The sequence below is a fragment of the Wallemia mellicola genome, assembly GCF_000263375.1.
Source record: "Wallemia mellicola CBS 633.66 unplaced genomic scaffold WALSEscaffold_6, whole genome shotgun sequence".
Taxonomy (NCBI): Eukaryota; Fungi; Basidiomycota; class Wallemiomycetes; order Wallemiales; family Wallemiaceae; genus Wallemia; species Wallemia mellicola.
This window is the reverse complement of record NW_006531963.1, coordinates 261,068-282,038: the sequence shown is the minus strand read 5'-3', so window position 1 is coordinate 282,038 and position 20,971 is coordinate 261,068. Positions and strand designations below refer to the sequence as shown.

At 36.5% G+C, this 20,971-nt stretch overlaps 10 protein-coding genes across 10 annotated transcripts; 6 read left to right on the top strand and 4 right to left on the bottom strand.

Moving 5' to 3' along the window:
- Nucleotides 1-26: 26 nt before the first annotated feature.
- On the bottom strand, nucleotides 27-1,652 carry WALSEDRAFT_60039 (WD40 repeat-like protein). The gene is made up of 7 exons (XM_006957559.1): nucleotides 1,561-1,652; nucleotides 1,390-1,483; nucleotides 1,288-1,340; nucleotides 1,166-1,240; nucleotides 912-1,120; nucleotides 683-862; nucleotides 27-638 (listed from the first exon to the last, which is right to left on the bottom strand). The coding sequence occupies exons 1-7, from the start codon at nucleotides 1,629-1,631 to the stop codon at nucleotides 58-60; spliced, it is 1,263 nt and encodes a 420-aa protein (XP_006957621.1). The 5' UTR covers nucleotides 1,632-1,652; the 3' UTR covers nucleotides 27-57.
- Nucleotides 1,653-1,767: 115 nt separating this feature from the next.
- On the top strand, nucleotides 1,768-2,775 carry WALSEDRAFT_37163 (hypothetical protein). The gene is made up of 5 exons (XM_006957558.1): nucleotides 1,768-1,895; nucleotides 1,941-2,079; nucleotides 2,130-2,356; nucleotides 2,407-2,598; nucleotides 2,640-2,775. Exons 1-5 carry the CDS (start codon nucleotides 1,773-1,775, stop codon nucleotides 2,706-2,708), a joined length of 750 nt encoding a protein of 249 aa, XP_006957620.1. The 5' UTR covers nucleotides 1,768-1,772; the 3' UTR covers nucleotides 2,709-2,775.
- Nucleotides 2,776-2,787: 12 nt separating this feature from the next.
- Nucleotides 2,788-3,817, bottom strand: WALSEDRAFT_63568 (phosphoglycerate mutase-like protein; the record flags this gene model as incomplete). Its single annotated transcript, XM_006957557.1, has 7 exons — nucleotides 2,788-2,967; nucleotides 3,013-3,333; nucleotides 3,384-3,447; nucleotides 3,494-3,570; nucleotides 3,616-3,658; nucleotides 3,700-3,731; nucleotides 3,785-3,817. 7 exons carry the CDS (start codon nucleotides 3,815-3,817, stop codon nucleotides 2,788-2,790), a joined length of 750 nt encoding a protein of 249 aa, XP_006957619.1.
- On the bottom strand, nucleotides 3,818-5,744 carry WALSEDRAFT_68341 (hypothetical protein; the record flags this gene model as incomplete). The annotated part of the gene is made up of 2 exons (XM_006957556.1): nucleotides 3,818-4,162; nucleotides 4,208-5,744. The coding sequence occupies 2 exons, from the start codon at nucleotides 5,742-5,744 to the stop codon at nucleotides 3,855-3,857; spliced, it is 1,845 nt and encodes a 614-aa protein (XP_006957618.1). The 3' UTR covers nucleotides 3,818-3,854.
- Nucleotides 5,745-5,775: 31 nt separating this feature from the next.
- On the top strand, nucleotides 5,776-12,325 carry WALSEDRAFT_60038 (hypothetical protein). Its single transcript, XM_006957554.1, has 7 exons — nucleotides 5,776-6,548; nucleotides 6,597-6,975; nucleotides 7,019-7,885; nucleotides 7,939-11,026; nucleotides 11,076-11,204; nucleotides 11,253-11,585; nucleotides 11,638-12,325. Exons 1-6 carry the CDS (start codon nucleotides 6,156-6,158, stop codon nucleotides 11,386-11,388), a joined length of 4,992 nt encoding a protein of 1,663 aa, XP_006957616.1. The 5' UTR covers nucleotides 5,776-6,155; the 3' UTR covers nucleotides 11,389-11,585; nucleotides 11,638-12,325.
- On the top strand, nucleotides 11,447-12,311 carry WALSEDRAFT_50897 (siroheme synthase; the record flags this gene model as incomplete). Its single annotated transcript, XM_006957555.1, has 2 exons — nucleotides 11,447-11,585; nucleotides 11,638-12,311. 2 exons carry the CDS (start codon nucleotides 11,447-11,449, stop codon nucleotides 12,309-12,311), a joined length of 813 nt encoding a protein of 270 aa, XP_006957617.1.
- Nucleotides 12,302-13,571, bottom strand: WALSEDRAFT_32055 (Fibrillarin). Its single transcript, XM_006957553.1, has 4 exons — nucleotides 13,475-13,571; nucleotides 13,350-13,427; nucleotides 13,244-13,306; nucleotides 12,302-13,196 (listed from the first exon to the last, which is right to left on the bottom strand). Exons 1-4 carry the CDS (start codon nucleotides 13,488-13,490, stop codon nucleotides 12,418-12,420), a joined length of 936 nt encoding a protein of 311 aa, XP_006957615.1. The 5' UTR covers nucleotides 13,491-13,571; the 3' UTR covers nucleotides 12,302-12,417.
- A 261-nt stretch (nucleotides 13,572-13,832) lies between these two features.
- Nucleotides 13,833-15,614, top strand: WALSEDRAFT_37154 (tubulin gamma chain). Its single transcript, XM_006957552.1, has 8 exons — nucleotides 13,833-13,871; nucleotides 13,919-13,950; nucleotides 13,997-14,166; nucleotides 14,221-14,403; nucleotides 14,451-14,744; nucleotides 14,792-15,256; nucleotides 15,304-15,453; nucleotides 15,501-15,614. Exons 1-8 carry the CDS (start codon nucleotides 13,855-13,857, stop codon nucleotides 15,552-15,554), a joined length of 1,365 nt encoding a protein of 454 aa, XP_006957614.1. The 5' UTR covers nucleotides 13,833-13,854; the 3' UTR covers nucleotides 15,555-15,614.
- A 3-nt stretch (nucleotides 15,615-15,617) lies between these two features.
- WALSEDRAFT_60037 (ubiquinone biosynthesis O-methyltransferase) lies at nucleotides 15,618-17,530 on the top strand. The gene is made up of 3 exons (XM_006957551.1): nucleotides 15,618-15,946; nucleotides 15,996-16,241; nucleotides 16,289-17,530. The coding sequence occupies exons 1-3, from the start codon at nucleotides 15,632-15,634 to the stop codon at nucleotides 16,664-16,666; spliced, it is 939 nt and encodes a 312-aa protein (XP_006957613.1). The 5' UTR covers nucleotides 15,618-15,631; the 3' UTR covers nucleotides 16,667-17,530.
- A 129-nt stretch (nucleotides 17,531-17,659) lies between these two features.
- On the top strand, nucleotides 17,660-20,396 carry WALSEDRAFT_17366 (DNA replication factor C, large subunit; the record flags this gene model as incomplete). Its single annotated transcript, XM_006957423.1, has 11 exons — nucleotides 17,660-18,129; nucleotides 18,156-18,290; nucleotides 18,341-18,584; nucleotides 18,642-18,764; nucleotides 18,807-18,940; nucleotides 18,997-19,134; nucleotides 19,186-19,342; nucleotides 19,386-19,522; nucleotides 19,575-19,858; nucleotides 19,912-20,059; nucleotides 20,105-20,396. The coding sequence occupies 11 exons, from the start codon at nucleotides 17,660-17,662 to the stop codon at nucleotides 20,394-20,396; spliced, it is 2,262 nt and encodes a 753-aa protein (XP_006957485.1).
- Between the last annotated feature and the right edge of the window lie 575 nt (nucleotides 20,397-20,971).

The window sequence follows — 20,971 nt, the reverse complement described above, 5'->3', positions numbered from 1 at the left end:
AAAAGAATACTTCAAAACTTCAAATGCAAGTCAAATTTTATAAAATTTGCAACTAATTTACAAGAATTCACCAGTTTCAAATAACTTACTATATGCTCCATAAATGTCCCATTCAATCAAATTCCTCATACTACCTGCGTATAATCGGCTATTATCAGATGAAAACGTAATGCCTGCAATATCAACATCGCCAATATATCGTTCTCTTTCTATAACACTTGGTGTCAATCTGTCCAGGTTAGCGTATGTACTGTTGAAAAGTTGCCGCAATGACCTCGTTGGATTTGAATTTGAAGGGAAGAATGTTGAGAACAACTCAGGTGCACTACTATAATCCTCATCATATATAGAAGGTTGCATAGCTGGTGAAGTTGGTGAAGGTGACTCAGACCGTGGAGATAAGAATGGCGGTGTTGTATTGGAGTCTGTAAAAGGTATTTCTAATACTTGCTTGGTAGAGGGCGAGAAAGTGAGTGCATCTACCACGTGTATCCTATTAGAATGCTCGGTAAAAACCATCAGTTCTTTACTCGCAGCATTTGTCGTGAATTTCACTGCTCGAGATGGCATTTGGTTACAGGTAGTGAATTTTTCTAATGGCTTATTGCTCCTGATATCCCATACAGTGCAAAACCCATCTATGATGACTTAGTCATAACGTTCCTCCGAAGTTGTAACTCACCTTGAGATGATACCGCAAACTTCAGACCATCTGACGACCAAGCAGTAGAAAATCCAGCGTCAGAGGTTGAGGTAAGGGTTTGCATCCTTCTAAAAGAACCTGAAGACCCGCAATCGAAGAGATGTACTTCCGGAGTATCACCAACTGCAACGCAAATACGTGAATTAGGCGAGATAGAAGCTTCAAGTAGAGTTAATGACATCTCATTACATAAATTATCGTTAATCACCTTGGTTTATTGCTGTATTAAACTTTAATGTCTCAGTTTGATAGAGTTGGGGAGTTTGATGTTCCAGTCTACTGTAAGCGACTTTGAAAACGCGAATGATGTTGTCATTGCTGCATACAAGCAGACGCGGTTCAATTGATGATGTAGCTTCTGGTGCAAAGGCGATATGATTGTTTATTGAACTGCCAAAACGAGTTTCATAAAAGCCACTAAGTTAATTAAACATAATGTGATATAAATGACAATCTACCCACCCTCCGCTATCATTATCATCTAAAGACTGAATAGTTACTTCTCCCGAACCACCCGCACTAGCTAACATGCCGTAACTGTGACGTTGTCAATCGAGGAAATCCGAGAATAAAGCGATATATACCCAGTTGATAGAGTAACAGGAGGATAGCTTAATTGAGATTTCACTCGAGGTTTCTATCAATCGTTAATTAAATCGGTCTTTGTGGGATGGACCAATACTTACACCAGGAGCATCTAGATAATGCTTGATAATAGATCTATTGTGTGGATAGTATACAGAGCAGCTATCAGATGTATGTACGAGGTCTCGTAGTTGTCTACAACTCGTGTGAGCTCATAATTCGTGATAATAGTGGGGATTTCTTGATAGTTTCCCGGATAATATAAAACCTACGGATGCTTTATAGTAATCTTAGCTGGATAAAAGTATCTAGGATCGGAATGCACAAGTTCTGCTATTGTCATCCTATAGTGGCGCTTGGTTGTTATCTAGAAACGTCGTCATTTAGCGAATGTTATTATAATAGATATATAATAATATATTTATAGTCTAGTATACGTATAATCCACTTAAATTTACATTTATTTCTCCCTTTAAACTCAACTATGACATCCGATTGTAGAAAACTAGCAACTCTAGGATTAGTAGGCAAGCTCGTGAAGCATACACGCCCAGAGAACTTTGACAAGCTCGTACGCTATTTATCTAGCTGGTCAGGTACTGATAAGGTATTCTATAGTACCAAGTTATAGAAACATCTGACTTAAATTCAGTTTTTTATGCTTATTCAATACATATCAAAGCTAGTAATATGGTCATTGAATAAATCAAAGAAAGCTGATGGTTTATCTACTAGAATGCGCTCACTGAGTGCCCTCGTAGGTGACCACCGTGTTTTACTTCGTTTATGGGGTTAGTAGACATTTTTACAGTTTTATAATACACTAAATAAGCGTTTCAAGGTCTTTTACCTATGCTTCAATGGGCTGAATCTATTGAAAGTGAACGTAAAGTCTCAAAGTTGGCACTCAATGTGGAGAGGTTACAGGCACTTTCTATGATAGCTTACTACCCTCTCGAACACACGTGGTATCTGGCACATCATGGTGTCTTACCTGTAACGCCTTCCACCTCCAACAAAATATCTGTTTGGTCATGTCGTTTCTGGATGTTATATACCGTACTTCAGGTGCGTGTCAATAATCAAAGACACTACATCACTTCTTACTAAATTAACAGCTCGTTCATAACTGGGATGATCACTCTACTCTCTTGAAGGACAAAGAAAGAGATCTCTCTGAAGAAAAGGGCGTCAATAGGTTCGCGATTGACAAAAAGCTCAAAGGGATTGTTGACGATACAATTATCAACTTAGCTTATCTTCCTTTAACTCTCCATTGGTCTCTTCCAGCTGGTATCTTTTCAAATGATGTATGTAGATCTTATCGTTTAAACTAAACTAACTATTGTAGGCTTGGGTTGGTCTATTTGGATCTATAGCTGCTGTAACACAATTCAAAGTAGGATATACCAATGCGTAATTCGTATCTGTAACAATTCTAACTTCAATGTATGATTACTTAAATCGTATAATTCTTATTCTTTTATAATAATTGCCAATTACAAGCGCGCTTCTGGTACTAATCCCCAAAATCCTTGCCCTATGTTCTCTGTTCCTTCCATTCCATCTTCGTATTCACGGGTTGACAACGAGAAATCCCAATGTCTCTCCTCACCTTGAGGAAGGTGTTGACTGTAACCGTTGTTCTTTAGCTCCCATACATTTCCTAGTCGCGAATACTTTGTTTTGGTCAATATTAATACTTTTTGGTCTCAAAGTCTCACCTCGGAATATGAAGTGCATCCGGTGCGTATACCTCTCGTGCTGTCTTTTATTAGGGCTCTACCTAATGCAATTGCGGATGCAGCATGAGTAAATATTATAATTGTTCCACTAACACCCTTTTTCTCCTCTCTAAGGATAAGATTGTCAATAGCGATCTTACAGCGTTCATGTAATTGCTCTAAAGATTCACCATGTCTATTAGGGAAGTAAGTCGGTTGATATCGAGCGTCTACTTCAACGAAGGCTCCTTTAAGATCAGATTCATACGGTTGGGGGTGTAATGTTGGTGCTTTGTTAGGTGGATTTTCATGAAACCATTCCTGAATCTTATCGCCGTTAACTTCAAGTTGAGTTTTAAGTTAAGTCTTACACCAGGCTCAACTTTTATAGGTAGTTTAAACGCCTGAGCTGTTGGTTGAGCGGTTTGAAGGCATCTGAATAATCAGTATAAGTTATAGATACTTTATATGGCTTTCTTACCTCTTAAAAGGTGAACTATAGATTGACGATGGTACGAATTCCTTCTTCAAATGCTCAGCAAGATGACGCGATTGGTCCTTGATATGAATAAGCGATATACTAGTAATTAAACAATATCATACCACTCCATGAGCAGCTAAAGGTACATCCCTGTCTTCAGTAGGCCTTTCGCTATGAGAATTGAAATACAGGCTTAAATGACATACCAACTGCTACCAGCTACCCAGTTCGCTCTAAACTTGTAAAATATTAAGTTGAATAGCTCATTATATTGCTATTTTAAACACCTACTCCGTGTCGACATATTAATATCTTATCAATCATTTTGGTACAGGACAAAGAGCATAATATTACATTAAAATTAATTTTGTACTTCAGATAAACTATCAGAAAAGTTAATTAAAGCCTCACTGGCACTTAATCTAGGTCCAGGGGAAAGCTTTCTTGATTGTTCCAAATTCTTATCGAAGAACTCGTCAAAAGCGATCTTTAATTCATCTACATCTTGCTCTAAGATCTTTTGCTTTTTTTTACGTGGCTTTTCGTTGCTAAGCCGATGAAGAAGATACTTTGGGGAGTACGTCGTCTGTCCCCTCTTTGGCATATTCAATGGTGGACCAGAAAACCATTTGAGTTTGTTACTATCACCATCCGTCTCGAAATATGAAGCTTTGATTTCGTCAAATGGAGTAGCAATGAAAGTGAAACACTCACCAGTCTCTTCAGGTATAAACTCGACTTCACCATCTTGACCTATATCCCTTTTCTTGCAATTAGCAGTGATTGATCTATCAAGATTCTTCAATTTCTTCTCCTTTTTGTCACGCTTTACAGCAGGTTTTTCATATTGAATTTTGTGTGATTTATATTGTGATTTTTTGTCATTCTGCTGACCAGTGTGTACAAGTTGTGCTTGCTGATTTATCGCTTCCTTATGGTTTCTCTTTTTATAAGTAGTTGCACCTGTCTGACTTGCCTGAGCTAAAGCAGATGGTGTACCAGGGACAAGTGAGCCAATTTGTTGAGCGATAGCCGATGCATTAGCAACAGCATGTTGTCCAATTTCCTCTGGTGGTGGTGCATTCTCATCTAATCTACCTGGTCCTTCAATACCACGTAAAAAGGGTGAAGGTAACAACGGCGGTCTTTGTGACTCATCGAAGTAGTGCATTTCATATTCCGTCTTTCTAACTTCTTCAGGTATACAGGCATTCCAAGATTTAATCTTTGAGAAACCACCAGCATCTTCGGTTTTTGACTTTGGTGAGTATCTATGTTCAACTATGTAAAGAGGTCTGCGCTTGTCCCAAAGATGTTCTTTTGGTCTTCCTCTTGAGTACTTGGTAGCGAACATGACAAATGTTTTTTCTAATAAATCTTCGATAGGGAGATCAACATAATTGCCAGATTTGAAAACCTCATTTTCATAAAACCTCCTGTATGGGGCATGCACAGTTTGTTCAGGTCGATAATATCTACAAACTGTAATATGGGGATGAGTAGAGTAATCAGGAGTGAAGACTTTGAAAAGTTGAGCTGGAATCGGCTTAGTTGCATCGTCCGGGTTGATTATATGAACCCAATCACCCATATTTAAGTGTAAACCTCTGTAATGTCCATCATCCTTGAATTGTCTGTGTCTGGTCAAGATTCGTGAGGTAGCAGGACCAACACCTTCCATACCAGGAACGCCTTCAGCTAATTCCTCGGCATATGGGTTACCTGGACCAGCTTTAACGGAAGCGAAATTGAAATCTTGGGATAGGGTGAGGTTTGAAGGAGCAAATAAGCCAACGTAGAAACGTTGTAGTATGTTTACGTTACCGTAACGTGCGCTGCCAACAGGACTACCGAGCCTAAAAGCGTCGAAAACTCTAAACAAATCTGTTTCAAAATCTTTTGTAGTGGTGTAATTACCGTTGTTGACGTTAGATTCTAATTCCGACAAAGAGAATGGGTCTGTGACTAAAGAATAGAAGTATTGGTCTTGTTCAGGGAGATACTCAAATTGCTCAAAAAGAGGGCTATTTGAGTTATCTTTCAAGAATCTTAAAACCTTTATCAATAGCTTGAATATAATAGTATGATCACCTTCAAATTCCTTCATAAAGCCATCCTCACCCAAACCAGCATCCCTGATATCTAACAATTGCTGCTTTTCAGCTAAAGCGAGGTGTTGAGTGATAATTGAATGAAACTCCGGCTGTATAAAGTGATATCGGTTTCCATCGTATAAGTCAATCATATTCATAATGACGGTTTGAGTTAAACGTTGATGAGCTCAGAAAGATTAGTCGACTGTTTGAAAGAGGAGGCGAAAAATAATCTAAGATTAGATTTAAATGATAATAAATTAAAGTTAGCTATCTACGACGCTTTCGTCGGTGACTTTAGACCTCAATACTTTGGTAGTCCAGACGATTTAGTTTTACATTCAAATCTAAGCTTTAATGAGCTTCAAAATAATCTGCTAGGTGGTAAAAGAGGACGATCTCAATTTGAACCTTGTGGCTACGTTTTCAAGAAGGGTGATGTCGTCTATAGGTGTAAAGATTGTGCTATTGATCCCACTACCGTCTTCTGTTCTAAATGCTTCCATGCCACCCATCCTCAAGATACTCCAAATCACCCTTTCAGCAATCATCAGATTAGTTTCAGCCTTATGACAGCCGGAGGCTGTTGTGATTGTGGTGATCCAGAGGCTTGGAGGATCGATCCAGGTAGACCTTCCCATTTGGACGAACCAGATACCATTCAAGTTGACTTACCAGAAGAGGCTTTGGAAAGGGCCCGTCAATACATATCAACTATCCTTAGATTTATCATTGACACTATAGCTCATTCGCCATCAGAGTTCACCCCACCAAACAACGTTCCAAAGGTCAAATCCCTAGCAACTTCCAAGCCAAACACCCCCACAGATGCTGGTCCTTGGTCCGTTGTACTTTGGAATGACGAACGTCACTCTTTTGATGAGGTCATTGAGCAGGTATCTTTGGCGATCGATTGTTACCATTCTGTCTCTAGGTCAGTCGCAGAGCGCATCGATAAGCATGTAAGTTGTTACCCTTTCGGCTTTTTTTTTTTCTAACAAATCATTTAGGGTAGAGAAGTTTTAAGATCCTCAACTGATATCAACGCATTGTTAAAAATAGCTGTCATTATCAATTCAATAGATCTGGCCGTGACGATCAGACCTTCTTATGACACCAACCTTGAAGACATATGTCATCTTCTACTCGAGTTTTTATTCGATCTCTGCCATTCAAGGCCACAGGAACTAAGATCTATTGTCGCAGAGGAACTGCTTAAACTTACAACTTCACCATTTACTGAACATATCAGTAAAGATAGACGACAAATGACAAATCTTCAGTGCCTACTTCTACTCGAATCCAGAATGTGGAAAAAAGCCCGCAAGATATTCAGAGACATGCTTGTTGCCATGTTGGGGGTTAATCAAGATGTTCGCTGTCAAATTGGTCTGTTAATCCCTCCTTTAATACTATTTCTAACCACAAGCAGGTCTCCAATTTGCTTTAGTTTACAAGAATCTCGTCGAAAGTTATCTTTTACAAGATCATGAACCCGAGCTTTCTTCATTGATGTTCTCAATTCAAGTTTTCACCACACCTTCGGTAGCATCATTGATATGTTTCAATTCTGAATTTCACGCAAATTCGCTGCTTACCACGATATTGCACCTCATTTATGCATTCCTAACAGAACAAAGGACTTCACCAAAGCAAATAAAACTAATTGATACCATTGGTAATAATGTCATAGACTGTGAATCAACTTCAATCAGACATAAAAGATATCTTACTATAGTTCAAGATTTGAAGACTCTCCTCACCAATGAAGCTGTCATAGATGAGTTACCAAAGAGAATCGATCTTTTAGATGATTTCGTCAAGTTTTTTATTCCATTCACTGATATGAATCAATTTCAAAGAGCTGTTCATGAACATGTTGAATATGAATCCGATGCTTGGATCAATGCCTTCAACTGTACTATACAATTGACAAAGGTTACGAATGCTCTTGGTGATTTGTCTTATAATTTCACTCCACAACAATTATTCACGCTCATTAAACATATCCTAGATGGAATAGCTGAAACAATTCATAGACCAAACTTTTTTACCAAGTTAACTAGTATACAATTCGGTGGATACTCGTATAATGTCGTTGACTACAGCGTTGCCTACGAACCCGTCAGTTTTCATCATCCATTACATTGGTGGCTTGGAAACGTTCTCAAGCATGTTAAGATTCTTGGTCATTTCTACCCAGGCGGTGTCAATACTCGAGAGCTTCCATTAGTTTTTGGTGAACGCGCTAGAAATAATCTTCTACCAGTTATAGCTCTCTTTGAACAACCTATGAGGGGTAAGTTAGCTTACTATTTAATATCCCTGAATCAAATTCTAATGTTCGTATAGTCTGTGCGTTCGTCGCTCAAGCTCGTTGTGGACTTTGGGTACGTAACGGATTCTCCGTGCGTGGTCAAGTACATCATTATCGTGAAATTACATTTAGAGACAACACATACGATCTAGATTTGTTTAATGTTCAAGTGATGTTTACAATAGTTGATCCTGAGCAAGCATTGGTATCACTTATGACCAAGTTTGATATGCTTACATGGTTTGAAGGTTATATTTATCACTCAGTTTACGATGAAAAACAAACCCCTGCCATGGCTGAAGAATTCATCCTTTTGTTGATAGCTTGTTTGACAGAGCCATCAAATATTGCTGGTTGGCCTAAAGAAAAGCGGATTGAAAGATCACTTATCCATGCACTTTGCTTTGGTCCATCAACTTACTCTGAATTTACCAGAATAGTATCAGATACACTTGTTGATGATCCATCCTTCGATAGAATACTCGAAAAGGTTGCAAAGTATAAATCCCCAGACGGTACAGCAGATTATGGTACATACGAATTGAAGGATGAATATTATAAGTTTGTTGATCCATTCTTTATGAACTTTACAAGAAACATGCGTGAATCTGCCGCAAACTCGTTAAACAAATATTATAAACGTATTGGCAAAGAGGGTGCAACACATATACCAGAGAAACTCGATTTACCAGACAATGGACCCTACAATTCTCTCATTGGTGTTTATAAGACTGAAGTATTCCAACAAATCGTTTACGCTTCATTATTCAACGCTTTCAACGAAAGGGATGAGCAAGGAAGACCAGCTACTTCATTCACTAGAGATATACTCATTGAAGCTGCACTTCATTTAATGATGTGTGCTTTGGTTGAAGCTAAGGTCATCTTTGCAAAGCTCGCTGGATCACGCACTTATTTGATGCATTCAACCCTTGTTGAGCTCCTATGCAAGTATGAAAACGATCAGAGGTTAATTAATGTCAAATCTAGAATTACCTGGATATTAGACCAATTGGCTGATGTATGTGGTGATGTCGTTGGGGCAAATCGTGTTGTCAATGAACATAAAAAAGATGAAAAAGCTGAAGACCACGCCGAATCACAAAAGGCTGCTGCTAAAGCTAGACAAGCAGCTATTATGGAGAAGTTTGCAAACCAGCAAAAGAGTCTTCTTGATCAATTGGGTGATGAAGATGATGACATGGATGATGAAGACTATGACTCAAAGGTGGAGGAGAACATCGATGGTCCAAATGCTGATACCCGCGACTTTGGTGATTGTATTGTCTGTCAGGAGACTTTAAATGGTACATCTTTCGGTTCATTAGCTTTCATTCAACCTTCAAAAATGCTCAGAAATACACCTTCACTCGATCCAAACTTCGTTTATGATCCACTATGGATGTCTGATAGTCTTGATCGTCAACAACAGAGTAATATGTCTGAAGAATACAAACAGCAGTTTATACAAAGCAAATCTAACACGCGAGCAGGAAATTCTGGAATAACAACACAAGGATTCCCATCAGATCAAACCAGATTAGGATTACACATGTCTACATGTGGTCACAGAATGCACATGTCTTGTTTCGAAACATACTTCGCTTCAAGCGTTTCCCGTCATCAATCGCAAATTGCCAGAACTCAACCTGATGAACCTAAATGGAAGGAATTTGTTTGTCCGTTATGTAAAGGTTTAGGTAATGTTGTAATGCCAATTTTCAAAAGGCCAGAAAGTGCCACAAATAATGTAAAGATCACAGAATGGGTTAGATCTGCATCAATAGATTTACTGAAAGACCCGAAGGTATCTCTTTTGAACGATTTCCAGGAACAAGAGACCGGGTCAGGAGAATTCTGGCCTTGGTATGTAAGATCTGCACCATCAAAGTCAGGTAGCTTAGAAGAAGACCCTAAGTCAGCACTCACCGATAGGCTAATGGCGCTTATAAAACCAATTTCTACCAATGCAGAGGATTTAAGGCAAAGTAGTGTACCAGCTGCTCAAGAATTATCTAGTGAAGGAATGTACTTACCTGGTGAATTAGTTGCATATACAATTTCCTCCATTGAAGTAGCCTTACGCGGTATTGATAGTCAGGACAAACTGGTTGCAGATCAAGTGAATGACTCACAGTTATTGATGATTGAGAGTATGCTAGGTTGTTTAGAGAATTTAGCTACTAGACATCCAACTCATTCCACTAATGGGCCACAAATAATTGCCAAAGGTATATTTCAAAGAATACTACCAGAATTTGGAAGAGAGGACAACGTTCGTCAACCTTTGCTATTACGGGATCCATTCAGCTTGTTAGTTGAGACGGCAGCAATTGCACCTGAATCACTATCTCCAATGATCACCCTTACATTCTATGCTCAATTAGTTAGGACTGTTATTGCATTAATTCAAGCATCTAGAACAGACGGTGTTGCAGATTCACCTTTATTGAGACCGCCAACAGAGATAGAGAAACTACCTGATAATGCCGAGCAAATATTTGGTAATATTTCATCAGTTATTCATTATATGTTGCAGTCTTTCACCGCATTATACAATGATGGTGAAAGGATGTTGAAGTTATTACCAAATGAACATTTATCGAAGCTAATGTATAGCTACATGTTACCATTTTTGAGAAGAGTTTCAATACTTAATAAAGTAGTTCGAAAAGCACCATACGTCTTCACAAAGAGAAGTAACGATAATGATACTAAAATGCACCTATACGATGATGATAACCAATGCGAATTCAGAAGATTGATGACTGAATTAGATATACTACCACCAAATGAAGCTTTAAATCAAAGCTCTGAAAGGCAAACTACTATACAAAGGATGGTCGAAGGATGGTGTTCACATTTTGGTCATCATGTACAAGAACTCAGACCTAGAGATTATGCTTTGAAATTGGATTATCCGGAAGTATATAAGTTAACGAATCTTCCTTATCAATTATCAGCGTTGATTGATGATGTACTCACACGAGTCTGTCCAAATTGCAATCAAGTACCGCCTGATCCTGCATTATGTTTACTCTGTGGTGCATCACTTTGTCATCAATCATTCTGCTGTCATGATCAATTGACTAAAGTAGGTGAATGTAACACACATATGAAGAAGTAAGCTTGATCTTAATACAATAACTTACAAATTGCTAATTGAACTTAGATGCGGTGGTATAGTTGGTGCATTCTTTATGCCGAAGAAGTCAGCAACGTTTTATTTGTATGATTTGAGAGGTTCATTTGCTCAGCCACCATATTTGGACGCACATGGCGAGGTTGATATTGGAATTCGGTGAGAAAGAGAATTTGCGATAAAATGATGTACTAACAGGTTATTTAGTCGCGGAAAACCACAATATTTACATAAACAAAGGTTGGATGAAATCTATAGAATCTGGGTAAATCATCAGATTCCATCTTGGATTGGTAGAAAATTAGATTTAGTTAGTGATCAAGGAGGATGGCGTACAATGTAAAACATATAAGATTTATTTTATTGATATTTCTAGCATCTTGAAACTTAACAATTACGTTATGACAAACGAATTTACAAAGATAGAGCCAGGGGGTAGTTTACTTATTGCCTGGCAATTGAAGGATAAGAAAGTTGTATTAATCGGTGGTGGTGAAGTCGCTGCTGGACGTATAGTTAATCTTTTAAACGCAGATGCTAGTAAGCGATATAAAAGTAAGAGTATAGATTTTGACTGAATTAACTCCTTTAGAAATAACTTTAATAGCACCAAGGAAGGGTTTGAATAAAGAAGTTGCTTATCGTATCGACTCTGGACAGATTCATGAGTTTATTGATAGGGAATACAATAATGAGGATGATCTAAAAGGTGCAAATATGGTATTTACAGCAATAGATAATGTAGAAATTTCTAGGCATATTTATAATGTAGCAAAGTCACAGAACATACCAACAAATGTTGCTGATATTCCACCTAATTGCGATTTCTATTTTGGATCAATAGTTAGAAGAGGGCCTTTACAAATATTAATATCTACAGGTGGACAAGGACCTAGAATATCAGCTAAATTAAAGAGCATTGTTGAAGGTGCTTTACCTAGATCAATAGGCCCTGCCATAAACAATGTTGGTAAATTAAGGTCAAAATTAAGGTCTATTGAGCCAACAGTTGGTGGAAAACCAGGTGCTAAACGAATGAAATGGATGATTAAAGTTTGTGATAATTACACCTTCGACGAATTAGCAGAGATGTCTGAAGAAGATCTTGATAGAATTTTGAAGGGTTACCAAGATAATGAGATTCCTAAGAGGTCGTTATTGGATATTAGCAAAGTACTTTCAGCAATAAAATCGATTAGTCCAACCATAGTAGGTATGGTTATTGGGTCAGTAATGACATATAGTTTTATTGGACGGAATAAATGATTTTTTTAAACGATTTATACGTAGTTTATGAGATGATAAAGTACAAAAAGGCGAGAGAAGATAATAAATTTATTCTGCTTAGTTTTTGAGTCTAAATTTTAAAAGCTTACTTATGACGTTCGTAACGAGCTACAACGACGGCGTGATCACGTTCATATGGTTCCAATGAAAGTTGCTCTCTTGGCTTGAATGATTCTTGCTGTAACTTGCGAACTTCTTGAGCGAAAACAGCTTCAGCTGGAGCAGTTGAATCAATACATGAAGCCTTGATAGAGATAACTGCGTGACCTTCATTCTTAAGGAAGTGGTGTGCGTTAAGAGCGACAATTCTAGATTGATCTGGTTGAGCAACATCTGCAAAAATAACGTCGACTGTTCCTAACAACATACGGTACTTCATTGGGTGACGTGCATCTTCAACGATTGGAATGACATTTGTACGCTTCTTGCACATGTTAACAAGATCTCTACCTGATCTGTGTGAGAATTCGACGGCGTAAACGCAACCTTCTGGGCCAACGACATCAGCAACGTGAGAAACTGAAGTACCGGATGCGGCACCAAGGTAAAGGACCTTTGAACCTGGTTGGATGTGGATGTTGTCTAAACCACCCAAAACACCTGCGGCCAACTTTGAACGGAAAGGATTCCAGACTCTGTATTCAACCTTGGTGCCATCTTCACCTTCGACTGCGATTCTCTTCTCACCGTAAACGGCTTCACCTGGAACAAGATTCTTTGTGACAAGCAAGTGTTCCTTTCCTTTAGCGATGAAAATACCCTTGTGTCTGTGTGGTTCGAGGATGACGTTACCACCTTTCTTTCCACCTGGACCAGCTTTGGCACCGCCTCTGCCGCCTCGTCCACCACCTCTTGGTGCACCACCTGGAAATTGTAAGTAAAGCGGGTAGATGTTATGAGACGAAACTCACGTCCACGTGGAGCACCTCTACCACCACCACGGCCTTGTACACCACCACCACGGGTTGCACCGCCTGAGAAGATGAGAAAAGAAGGTAAGAGTAAAAAGAAACAAACCTCTACCACCGCCACGGCCACCGAAGCCGCCTCTACCGGCACCACGTCCACCACGACCACCGCCGCGTCCACCACGATCTGCTGGATGTAAGAAGAAAGTTTGATAGTGAGGTAAGATAACGCACCACCACCGAATGCCATTATAGATTATTTATTTGTTGATAAATTTATTAGTTATTGAAGTTCAAGTGACTGATAAAGCCTCTTTATTTCTTCAATGGGAATTTTAAAGGAAGACGCTCGCTCTCAAATCTGTCAGCGATGGAATTATAAAAAATTTTATTCATAATTTAAAAAATATCTGTTATTTCCTTGAATTTATATAAATATTGTTTGTTATTATTATATTTATTATCACCCTGCTTAATTTCTTCGTATCCTTTTAATAAGCTATGAGACATTTTAACTCGTTTGTCTCTTTTATTCTTTAGTTTTAATAGAAAAATTTATATTTGTTACTTCTTTATCGACCATTTCGTTTTATTATCTTAGTCACTTACCATCAATGGGTCGAGAATTAATGTGAATAGTAATTATTTAAAGCTATTTATCTTACAACTATTATTTAGTACTTTGCAAGCAGGTCAAGCTGGAAACGCGAGTAAGTTTCTTATTTACGCGTTTATCTTTCTTGACATTCTCTACAGTCGGTCATTCCTTCTGGCAACAGCTCTGTCAAGAACACGGTATATCACAGGATGGTACACTTGAAGATTACGCTCAGGATGCAGGTTTTGATAGAAAGGACGTCTTCTTCTATCAAGCAGATGATGATCATTACATACCAAGATCTATTTTGGTCGATTTAGAACCTAGAGTGAGTAATTTACTTAAATTCACTCAAATTAATTATCTTATTCATCATTAAAAGGTTATCAACAACATTTTATCCTCTCCTTTCGCAAACCTATACAATCCTGAAAACATATACGTATCACAGGATGGCGGTGGTGCAGCTAATAACTGGGCTATGGGTTATCACGCTGCAGAGCGCATATATGATGAAGTCTTCGATATGATTGATCGCGAAGCTGATGGTTCGGATTCTTTAGAAGTATGTTCTTCACTCTTACCTGACTTTTATTTATCGTATTACCATAGGGTTTTATGCTTTTACATTCTATCGCTGGTGGTACTGGTTCTGGTTTAGGTTCTTTCTTACTTGAAAGATTAAACGATAGATTCCCAAAAAAACTCATTCAAACTTACTCTGTTTTTCCAAATAATCAAGAAACTTCTGACGTTGTCGTTCAACCTTATAATAGCATTTTAGCTTTAAAGAGACTCGTAAATCATGCCGATAGTGTCGTTGTTCTTGATAATGCAGCACTTTCTAGGATTGCAGCTGATAGATTACACGTTCAAAACCCATCATTCTCTCAAACCAATCAATTGGTAAGTTTATCCTTTCATCAATTTGAATTTTAACCTTTTTTTATTAGGTCTCGACTGTTATGTCTGCATCAACGACGACCTTAAGATATCCCGGTTATATGAACAATGACCTTTCCAGTATAATCGCGTCACTTATACCGACACCGCGTTGTCACTTCTTAATGACATCATTTACACCATTCACTTCTGATCAAATTGAAAAAGCGAAATCAATACGTAAAACTACAGTTTTAGATGTAATGCGCAGATTATTGCAACCTAAGAATAGAATGGTCTCAGCTCCAACGTCAAAGACGAGTTGTTACATATCTTTACTTAATATTATTCAAGGTGATGTTGATCCAACTGATGTTCATAAATCTTTATTACGTATACGTGAAAGACAATTAGCAAACTTTATTCCATGGGGACCTGCTTCAATACAAGTTGCACTTACACGTAAATCGCCTTATGTGCCTTCAAGCCATAGAGTAAATGGATTAATGTTGGCAAATCATACGTCAATTGCATCAGTAAGTAATAATAATTGATGTGAATTTGTATACTAATAAAACTATAGCTTTTCAAGCGTGTAAGAGATCAATATGATCGATTAATGAAGAGAAACGCGTTCTTAGAACCATATAAACGTGAAAGAATGTTCTCAAATAATATGGATGAATTCCATGACTCTAGAGAAGTTGTTCAAGATATGATAGATGAATATCAAGTAAGTTATTTAACTCCAAAATTTCTATTAACTAAACGAACTTCTAGGCATCAGAAAGACCTGATTATACAGAATATCACGCACATCAAGATGATAATTAACAATAAATTAGTAAGATTTTGTACAATAATTGTAATGAATAGTAAACTTCTACTCCTTAAACCCGTACTATAAAGATATGATCACAAGATCAATCATCAACAAGCTAAAGAACACAAATAAACTATTTAATAAGTATTTATCAACTGTTAATAAGAATGAGGTAGATTTCTTCTCAAAGTTGTCAAAACATTGGTGGGATGAAAGTGGTGAATTTGGATTATTACATAAAATGAATGGACCTAGGGTACAATTCATTTTAGAAAGAATAGAAGAAACTAAAAAGGAAGATTTCTTACGCAATAATATCACTATTAACTCTACTACACCAGGTAGAGATTTAGAAGGAATAAAAGCATTAGATATTGGTTGTGGAGGTGGATTATTATCAGAGGTGATTATATATATATATATATATTAACAATTAATTGATATTTCATTAGACGCTCTCTAGATTAGGTGCAACTACAACTGGGATTGATGTCACAGAATCAAATGTAAAAATGGCAAAGTTGCATTCAGAACAGGATCCTTATTTCACGCCTGATAGATTAGATTATCAATATATTGCTGCAGAGGATTTAGCAAAGCAAGGTGAAGAAAAATTTGACGTAGTTTGTGCTATGGAGGTAATTGAGCATGTTGATAAACCAGCTGAATTCCTCAAAACATGCTCAAAATTAGTAAAAGTGAGTTTAATGATTTCAGTTTACCAAAACTCAAACAATAAAAACAGCCTGGTGGACATTTATTCTTATCAACAATTTCACGTACATCATTTGCAAAGTTATTAACAATTACTATGGCAGAGGATGTTTTAGGATTAGTTTCAAAAGGTACACATTCTCATGAAAAGTATATAAAACCAATAGAATTAGCGAATTATTTCAAAGATGAGATTAAATGGTTTAGTCATTCAGATTCAGCTATTGATGGAGGAGGATTTTCATCTCTCATTGGTAGTTCACCTATTTTGAATAGATTAGAAGGTCAAATTAGAGGTATCGCTTATATACCATGGCAAAAGAGGTGGGTATTGTTTGATGAAGGGACACCTGCAAGTACTTTATGTAATTATGTATTTTGGGCTCGTAAACCTATGAATCAGATTTAATGTACTCTTAAATATTTACATCGATGATATCACATAGAATTTTAAGTAAAAGGTTATTTAGTTCGATAGAAAAGAGAAATAGAGTTAGTAAATTGAGACTATTTAGTTATAGTTTTATAGGGTTTACAACTTTGACCTTCAGTTTATATTTAACAATACCATACTCAAAATTTGATAGAAATTTAAAAGAAGAGTTAGATAGATATCAATATTCAAAATTTAAGATTAAAGATATCCAGAATATAAGTGATGATGCGAAGTTATTCACAATAGATCTACCTTCTAATAAACTAACGGATCAATCTATTAATGTTGGATATATACAACATTTATATATAAAACAACCTCATATTCAAATAGAGAGACCATTCACACCATTAGAAGTTATAAAAGCTGATAGTAAAGATATAAAGTTATTAATAAAGCAATATGATAGATCAGAAATGACGAACTATTTATCAAATTTAACTATAGGAGATGATATTGAGTTAAGAGGACCAGGTTTAACATTAAATTTAGGTGATATTAAGGATAAATCTAATCTAGTTTTCATTTTAGGTGGTACTGGTATATCAATATTTAAGCAATCAATAGATTATTTATTAAAAGATCAAACAATAAAATCGATTAAACTAATTTATAGTTTCAACCGTAATTGTTATTTTAAAGACGATCTACAAAAGTTAGAAAAACAATCGGATAAATTAACAGTGAATTTCAATGATACATCAATAACTTCACGTTTAAATAAAATTAATCTATTTATTAAACTTGGTTTGAATTATTTCAATAGTGATAATTTATACATCATATGTGGGAATAAACTATTTAATCGTACTATAACTAATAATTTGAATGTAAATAAACGTAAAATTAGGATTTTATAACCTCTTTCATTATTATATTGTCTTTCTATTCTCTTTTCTTTACCATCATCTAATCATGTCAACTAAAAGAAAAACTACGGTAAACATCACGGATAGTGAAGATGATATGCCTAAAAAACCTGCACCTTCTAAAAAATCTTTCAATTATAAGGATTACCTTCAGCGTACCGGTCCAGAAAACCTCGGTTCGAAAGAGATACCTCAAGGTTCACCAAATTGTCTAAATGGTTTAACTTTGGTTTTCACAGGTGAATTAGACAATATTGGTCGTGACTCTGCCGTTGAAGCTGCTAAAAGATATGGAGCAAAAGTTACTGCAGCTCCTTCAGGAAGAACTTCTTACGTCATTTTAGGTAGAGAACCTGGTCCAAAGAAGTTACAAATCATAAAAGAAAAAGGCTTGAAAACTCTCGATGAAAATGGCTTTTGTCAATTAATTGCTAATAGTAATGGCGACCTCAATTCAAACTCCCTATCAAAATTAAAGAAAGAGGAAGAGAAGATAAAAAAGGACGCGAAAGAATTAGAGAGAATTGAACAGGACAAATCGTCTCAGCTAAAGTCTACTTCCAAAGCGTACGTTCATTTATTTCTTAAACTAGTTTATTGATTACCTTCAGGTCATCTATTTCACCAAATTCCCAACTTTGGACAGTCAAATACTCTCCCAATCAATTAAAAGATATTTGTGGCAATAAAGGTCAAGTTGAAAAGATTGTCAATTGGCTTAAAGACTGGTTTGTTTTTCTATTACCTCATACTTTTCACTCATTTTGGCAATTTTTAGGCAAAATCATTTAAGAAATGGGTTTCCATCAGATAACTCTAAATCTGATATCAAAGGTAAAAAGGCTTTACTCGTACATGGTGCTCCTGGTATTGGTAAGACTACAGCAGCACATTTAGCCGCTAAATCAGCTGGCTATTCCCCTCTTGAATTAAATGCTAGTGATGTTAGAAGCAAAAAGTTAATCGAATCAACTACTAATATTGATAACACTTCGATTGATACTTTCTTTGGAAATAATAATGTTCGTCATTTTCTCTTCTATGATTCTTATATATATTCACACAATTGACTTCTATAGAATGATGCAATTAATACCAATGTCACTCATAGTACTTGCTTAATTTTCGATGAATGTGACGGTATGTCAGCAGGTGATAGAGGTGGAATAGGTGCAATGAATGCTTTGATTAAAAAGACCAGAGTGGGTTTCACTAATCCAGACGATCATTTCTCATAATTTTAGATACCTATTATTTGTATCTGTAACGACAAATCAAACCCAAAGATGAGACCTTTTCAAAACACATGTGGAGACATTTTGTTTAGAAGACCAGAAGCTAGTCAAATCAGATCACGTATTATGTCTATACTTCATAAGTAGGTACCATAATTCTTTTAAAAGGTCCTTTTTACATGTACTAATAATCACGAAGAGAAAAAATGAAATTAGATTCAAATGTCGTTGATCAACTTATTAGTGGTTCACAATCTGATATCAGGCAAGTCATAAATATGATTTCCACTTGGAAATTATTATCTAATACCATGAATTATGATCAAGGCAAAGAATTGTCGGTATAAGTAGTTTTTCTATAGGAAAAGTCTAATTACGTTTCTCTAAGGGTTCAAGATAATCAGAAATTTTCAATACAAACACCTTGGACCGTTATGTCGAATCTTTTTAGTCCGCATATGTTTGGTCCTACTAATCAAAAGCCATTGGCAGCCAAAGCAGATTATTACTTTCATGACCATAGTTTAATCCCACTCTTTGTTCAGGTCAGTTACATTTGGAACTCAAATTTGTCTTAACTTTAGGTAGGAAAATTACGTTAAATGTAATCCTGTTAAGGCCAGAGATTCCGATCATAACAGGTCAGAATTCAACCGTATTAAATGTCTTAGCGATGCGGCAGATGCAATTTCAGATGGTGATCTCGTTGATTCCATGATACATGGGTTAGTAACAGATAATTTATTCTCTACTTTTCATTAATTGATTTTTGTGAAGGTCACAACAACAATGGAGCCTAATGCCTATCCATGCCATCCATTCAACGGTTAGGCCTGCTTCGTTCATGTATGGCGGTTTCAAATCTGGTTATGGACGTGACACAATTAGTTTCCCTGCATGGCTCGGTCAATATTCGAAGACAAATAAGTATAATAGAGCTTTGGGAGATATTCAAGCTAGAATGAGGCTTAAAATTAGTGGGGAAGCCAATGAGATTAGACAGTATTATTACCCAACTTTATGGCCTAGTTTGTACAAGCCATTGATTGAAACGAATGTACGTTTTAATACTGTTTTAGAAAAATTTCATCTGAACAAACGTATCTTTAGCCAGATTATGAAAAGGTTATAGGTTTATTGGATGAATATTTTCTCTCTAAAGACGAGTTTGATATTATGTCTGAGCTCGGTCTTGATCGACTCAGTATTGACAACACAATGAAATTGATACCTACAAAAAATAAGTCTGCATTCACGAGACAGTGGGTTAATTTAAAACTTGATACACCGTCTAATTTCTTCCGTAGTTACAACAATAGGGACCATCCAATTCCATTTTCTAAGGGCCAAGTAGTAAAAGCATCTGCTGCACAGATTAAAACTGAGAAACCTGATCATGAAGATGTTTATGATGATGATGATGTAGTTGTTGATCTTAAAGAAGATGATGAAAATGAAAATGAAGATGGTGACGATGTACTTGATGACAAATTAATCAAGCAGCCAAAAAAATCGAGCGCTGCAAAGACGTCCACAAGGGGAAGAACTACAACTACCTCAAAGCGGGGTCGAGGTCGTGGTAGTACAACAAAGAAATAATCGTTTTCATGTACATGGTCACTTCCATTCTTGCTTGTAGTCTATATTTATAATTCTCTTTCTTTTTGTTAGACTTGTGGCCTTCCTCGCCAGATCCGCCATCTTAAATGCAAGTTACCGAAATTTTTAACTTCAGACAACATAAATTCATATGGAAATTGGAATGTCAAATGGTTATTACCTGATAATTTAATTATGTAATCCATGACCATGGTCTGGTTAGTGCTTAAAAGATAATGTAAAAGTGGCCAGAAAGTAGAGTAGCCTTGTGAGGGAGTTTACTACATGGTTGCAAATAAAGAATCTCAATCCTTGATGTGGCATAGCTTAATTTTATATAGCTGAAAGTTACATTACTATTTCTGACATTTAAATCTTTGTTAGGTCAAAGATATATGGCAAGACAATTTGTAATGTACATGTTAATCCTTAAAATGATGAATCCAAATAGGAATTGCTGTGTAAACTAATGAAGAATAATTCTATAGACTAAAGTGGATAATTCTCGGTTATTATTGGGATTTCAATGAACTTATCGGTGTGTAACGTCAACTATGAAGTAAGGTGTATCAACC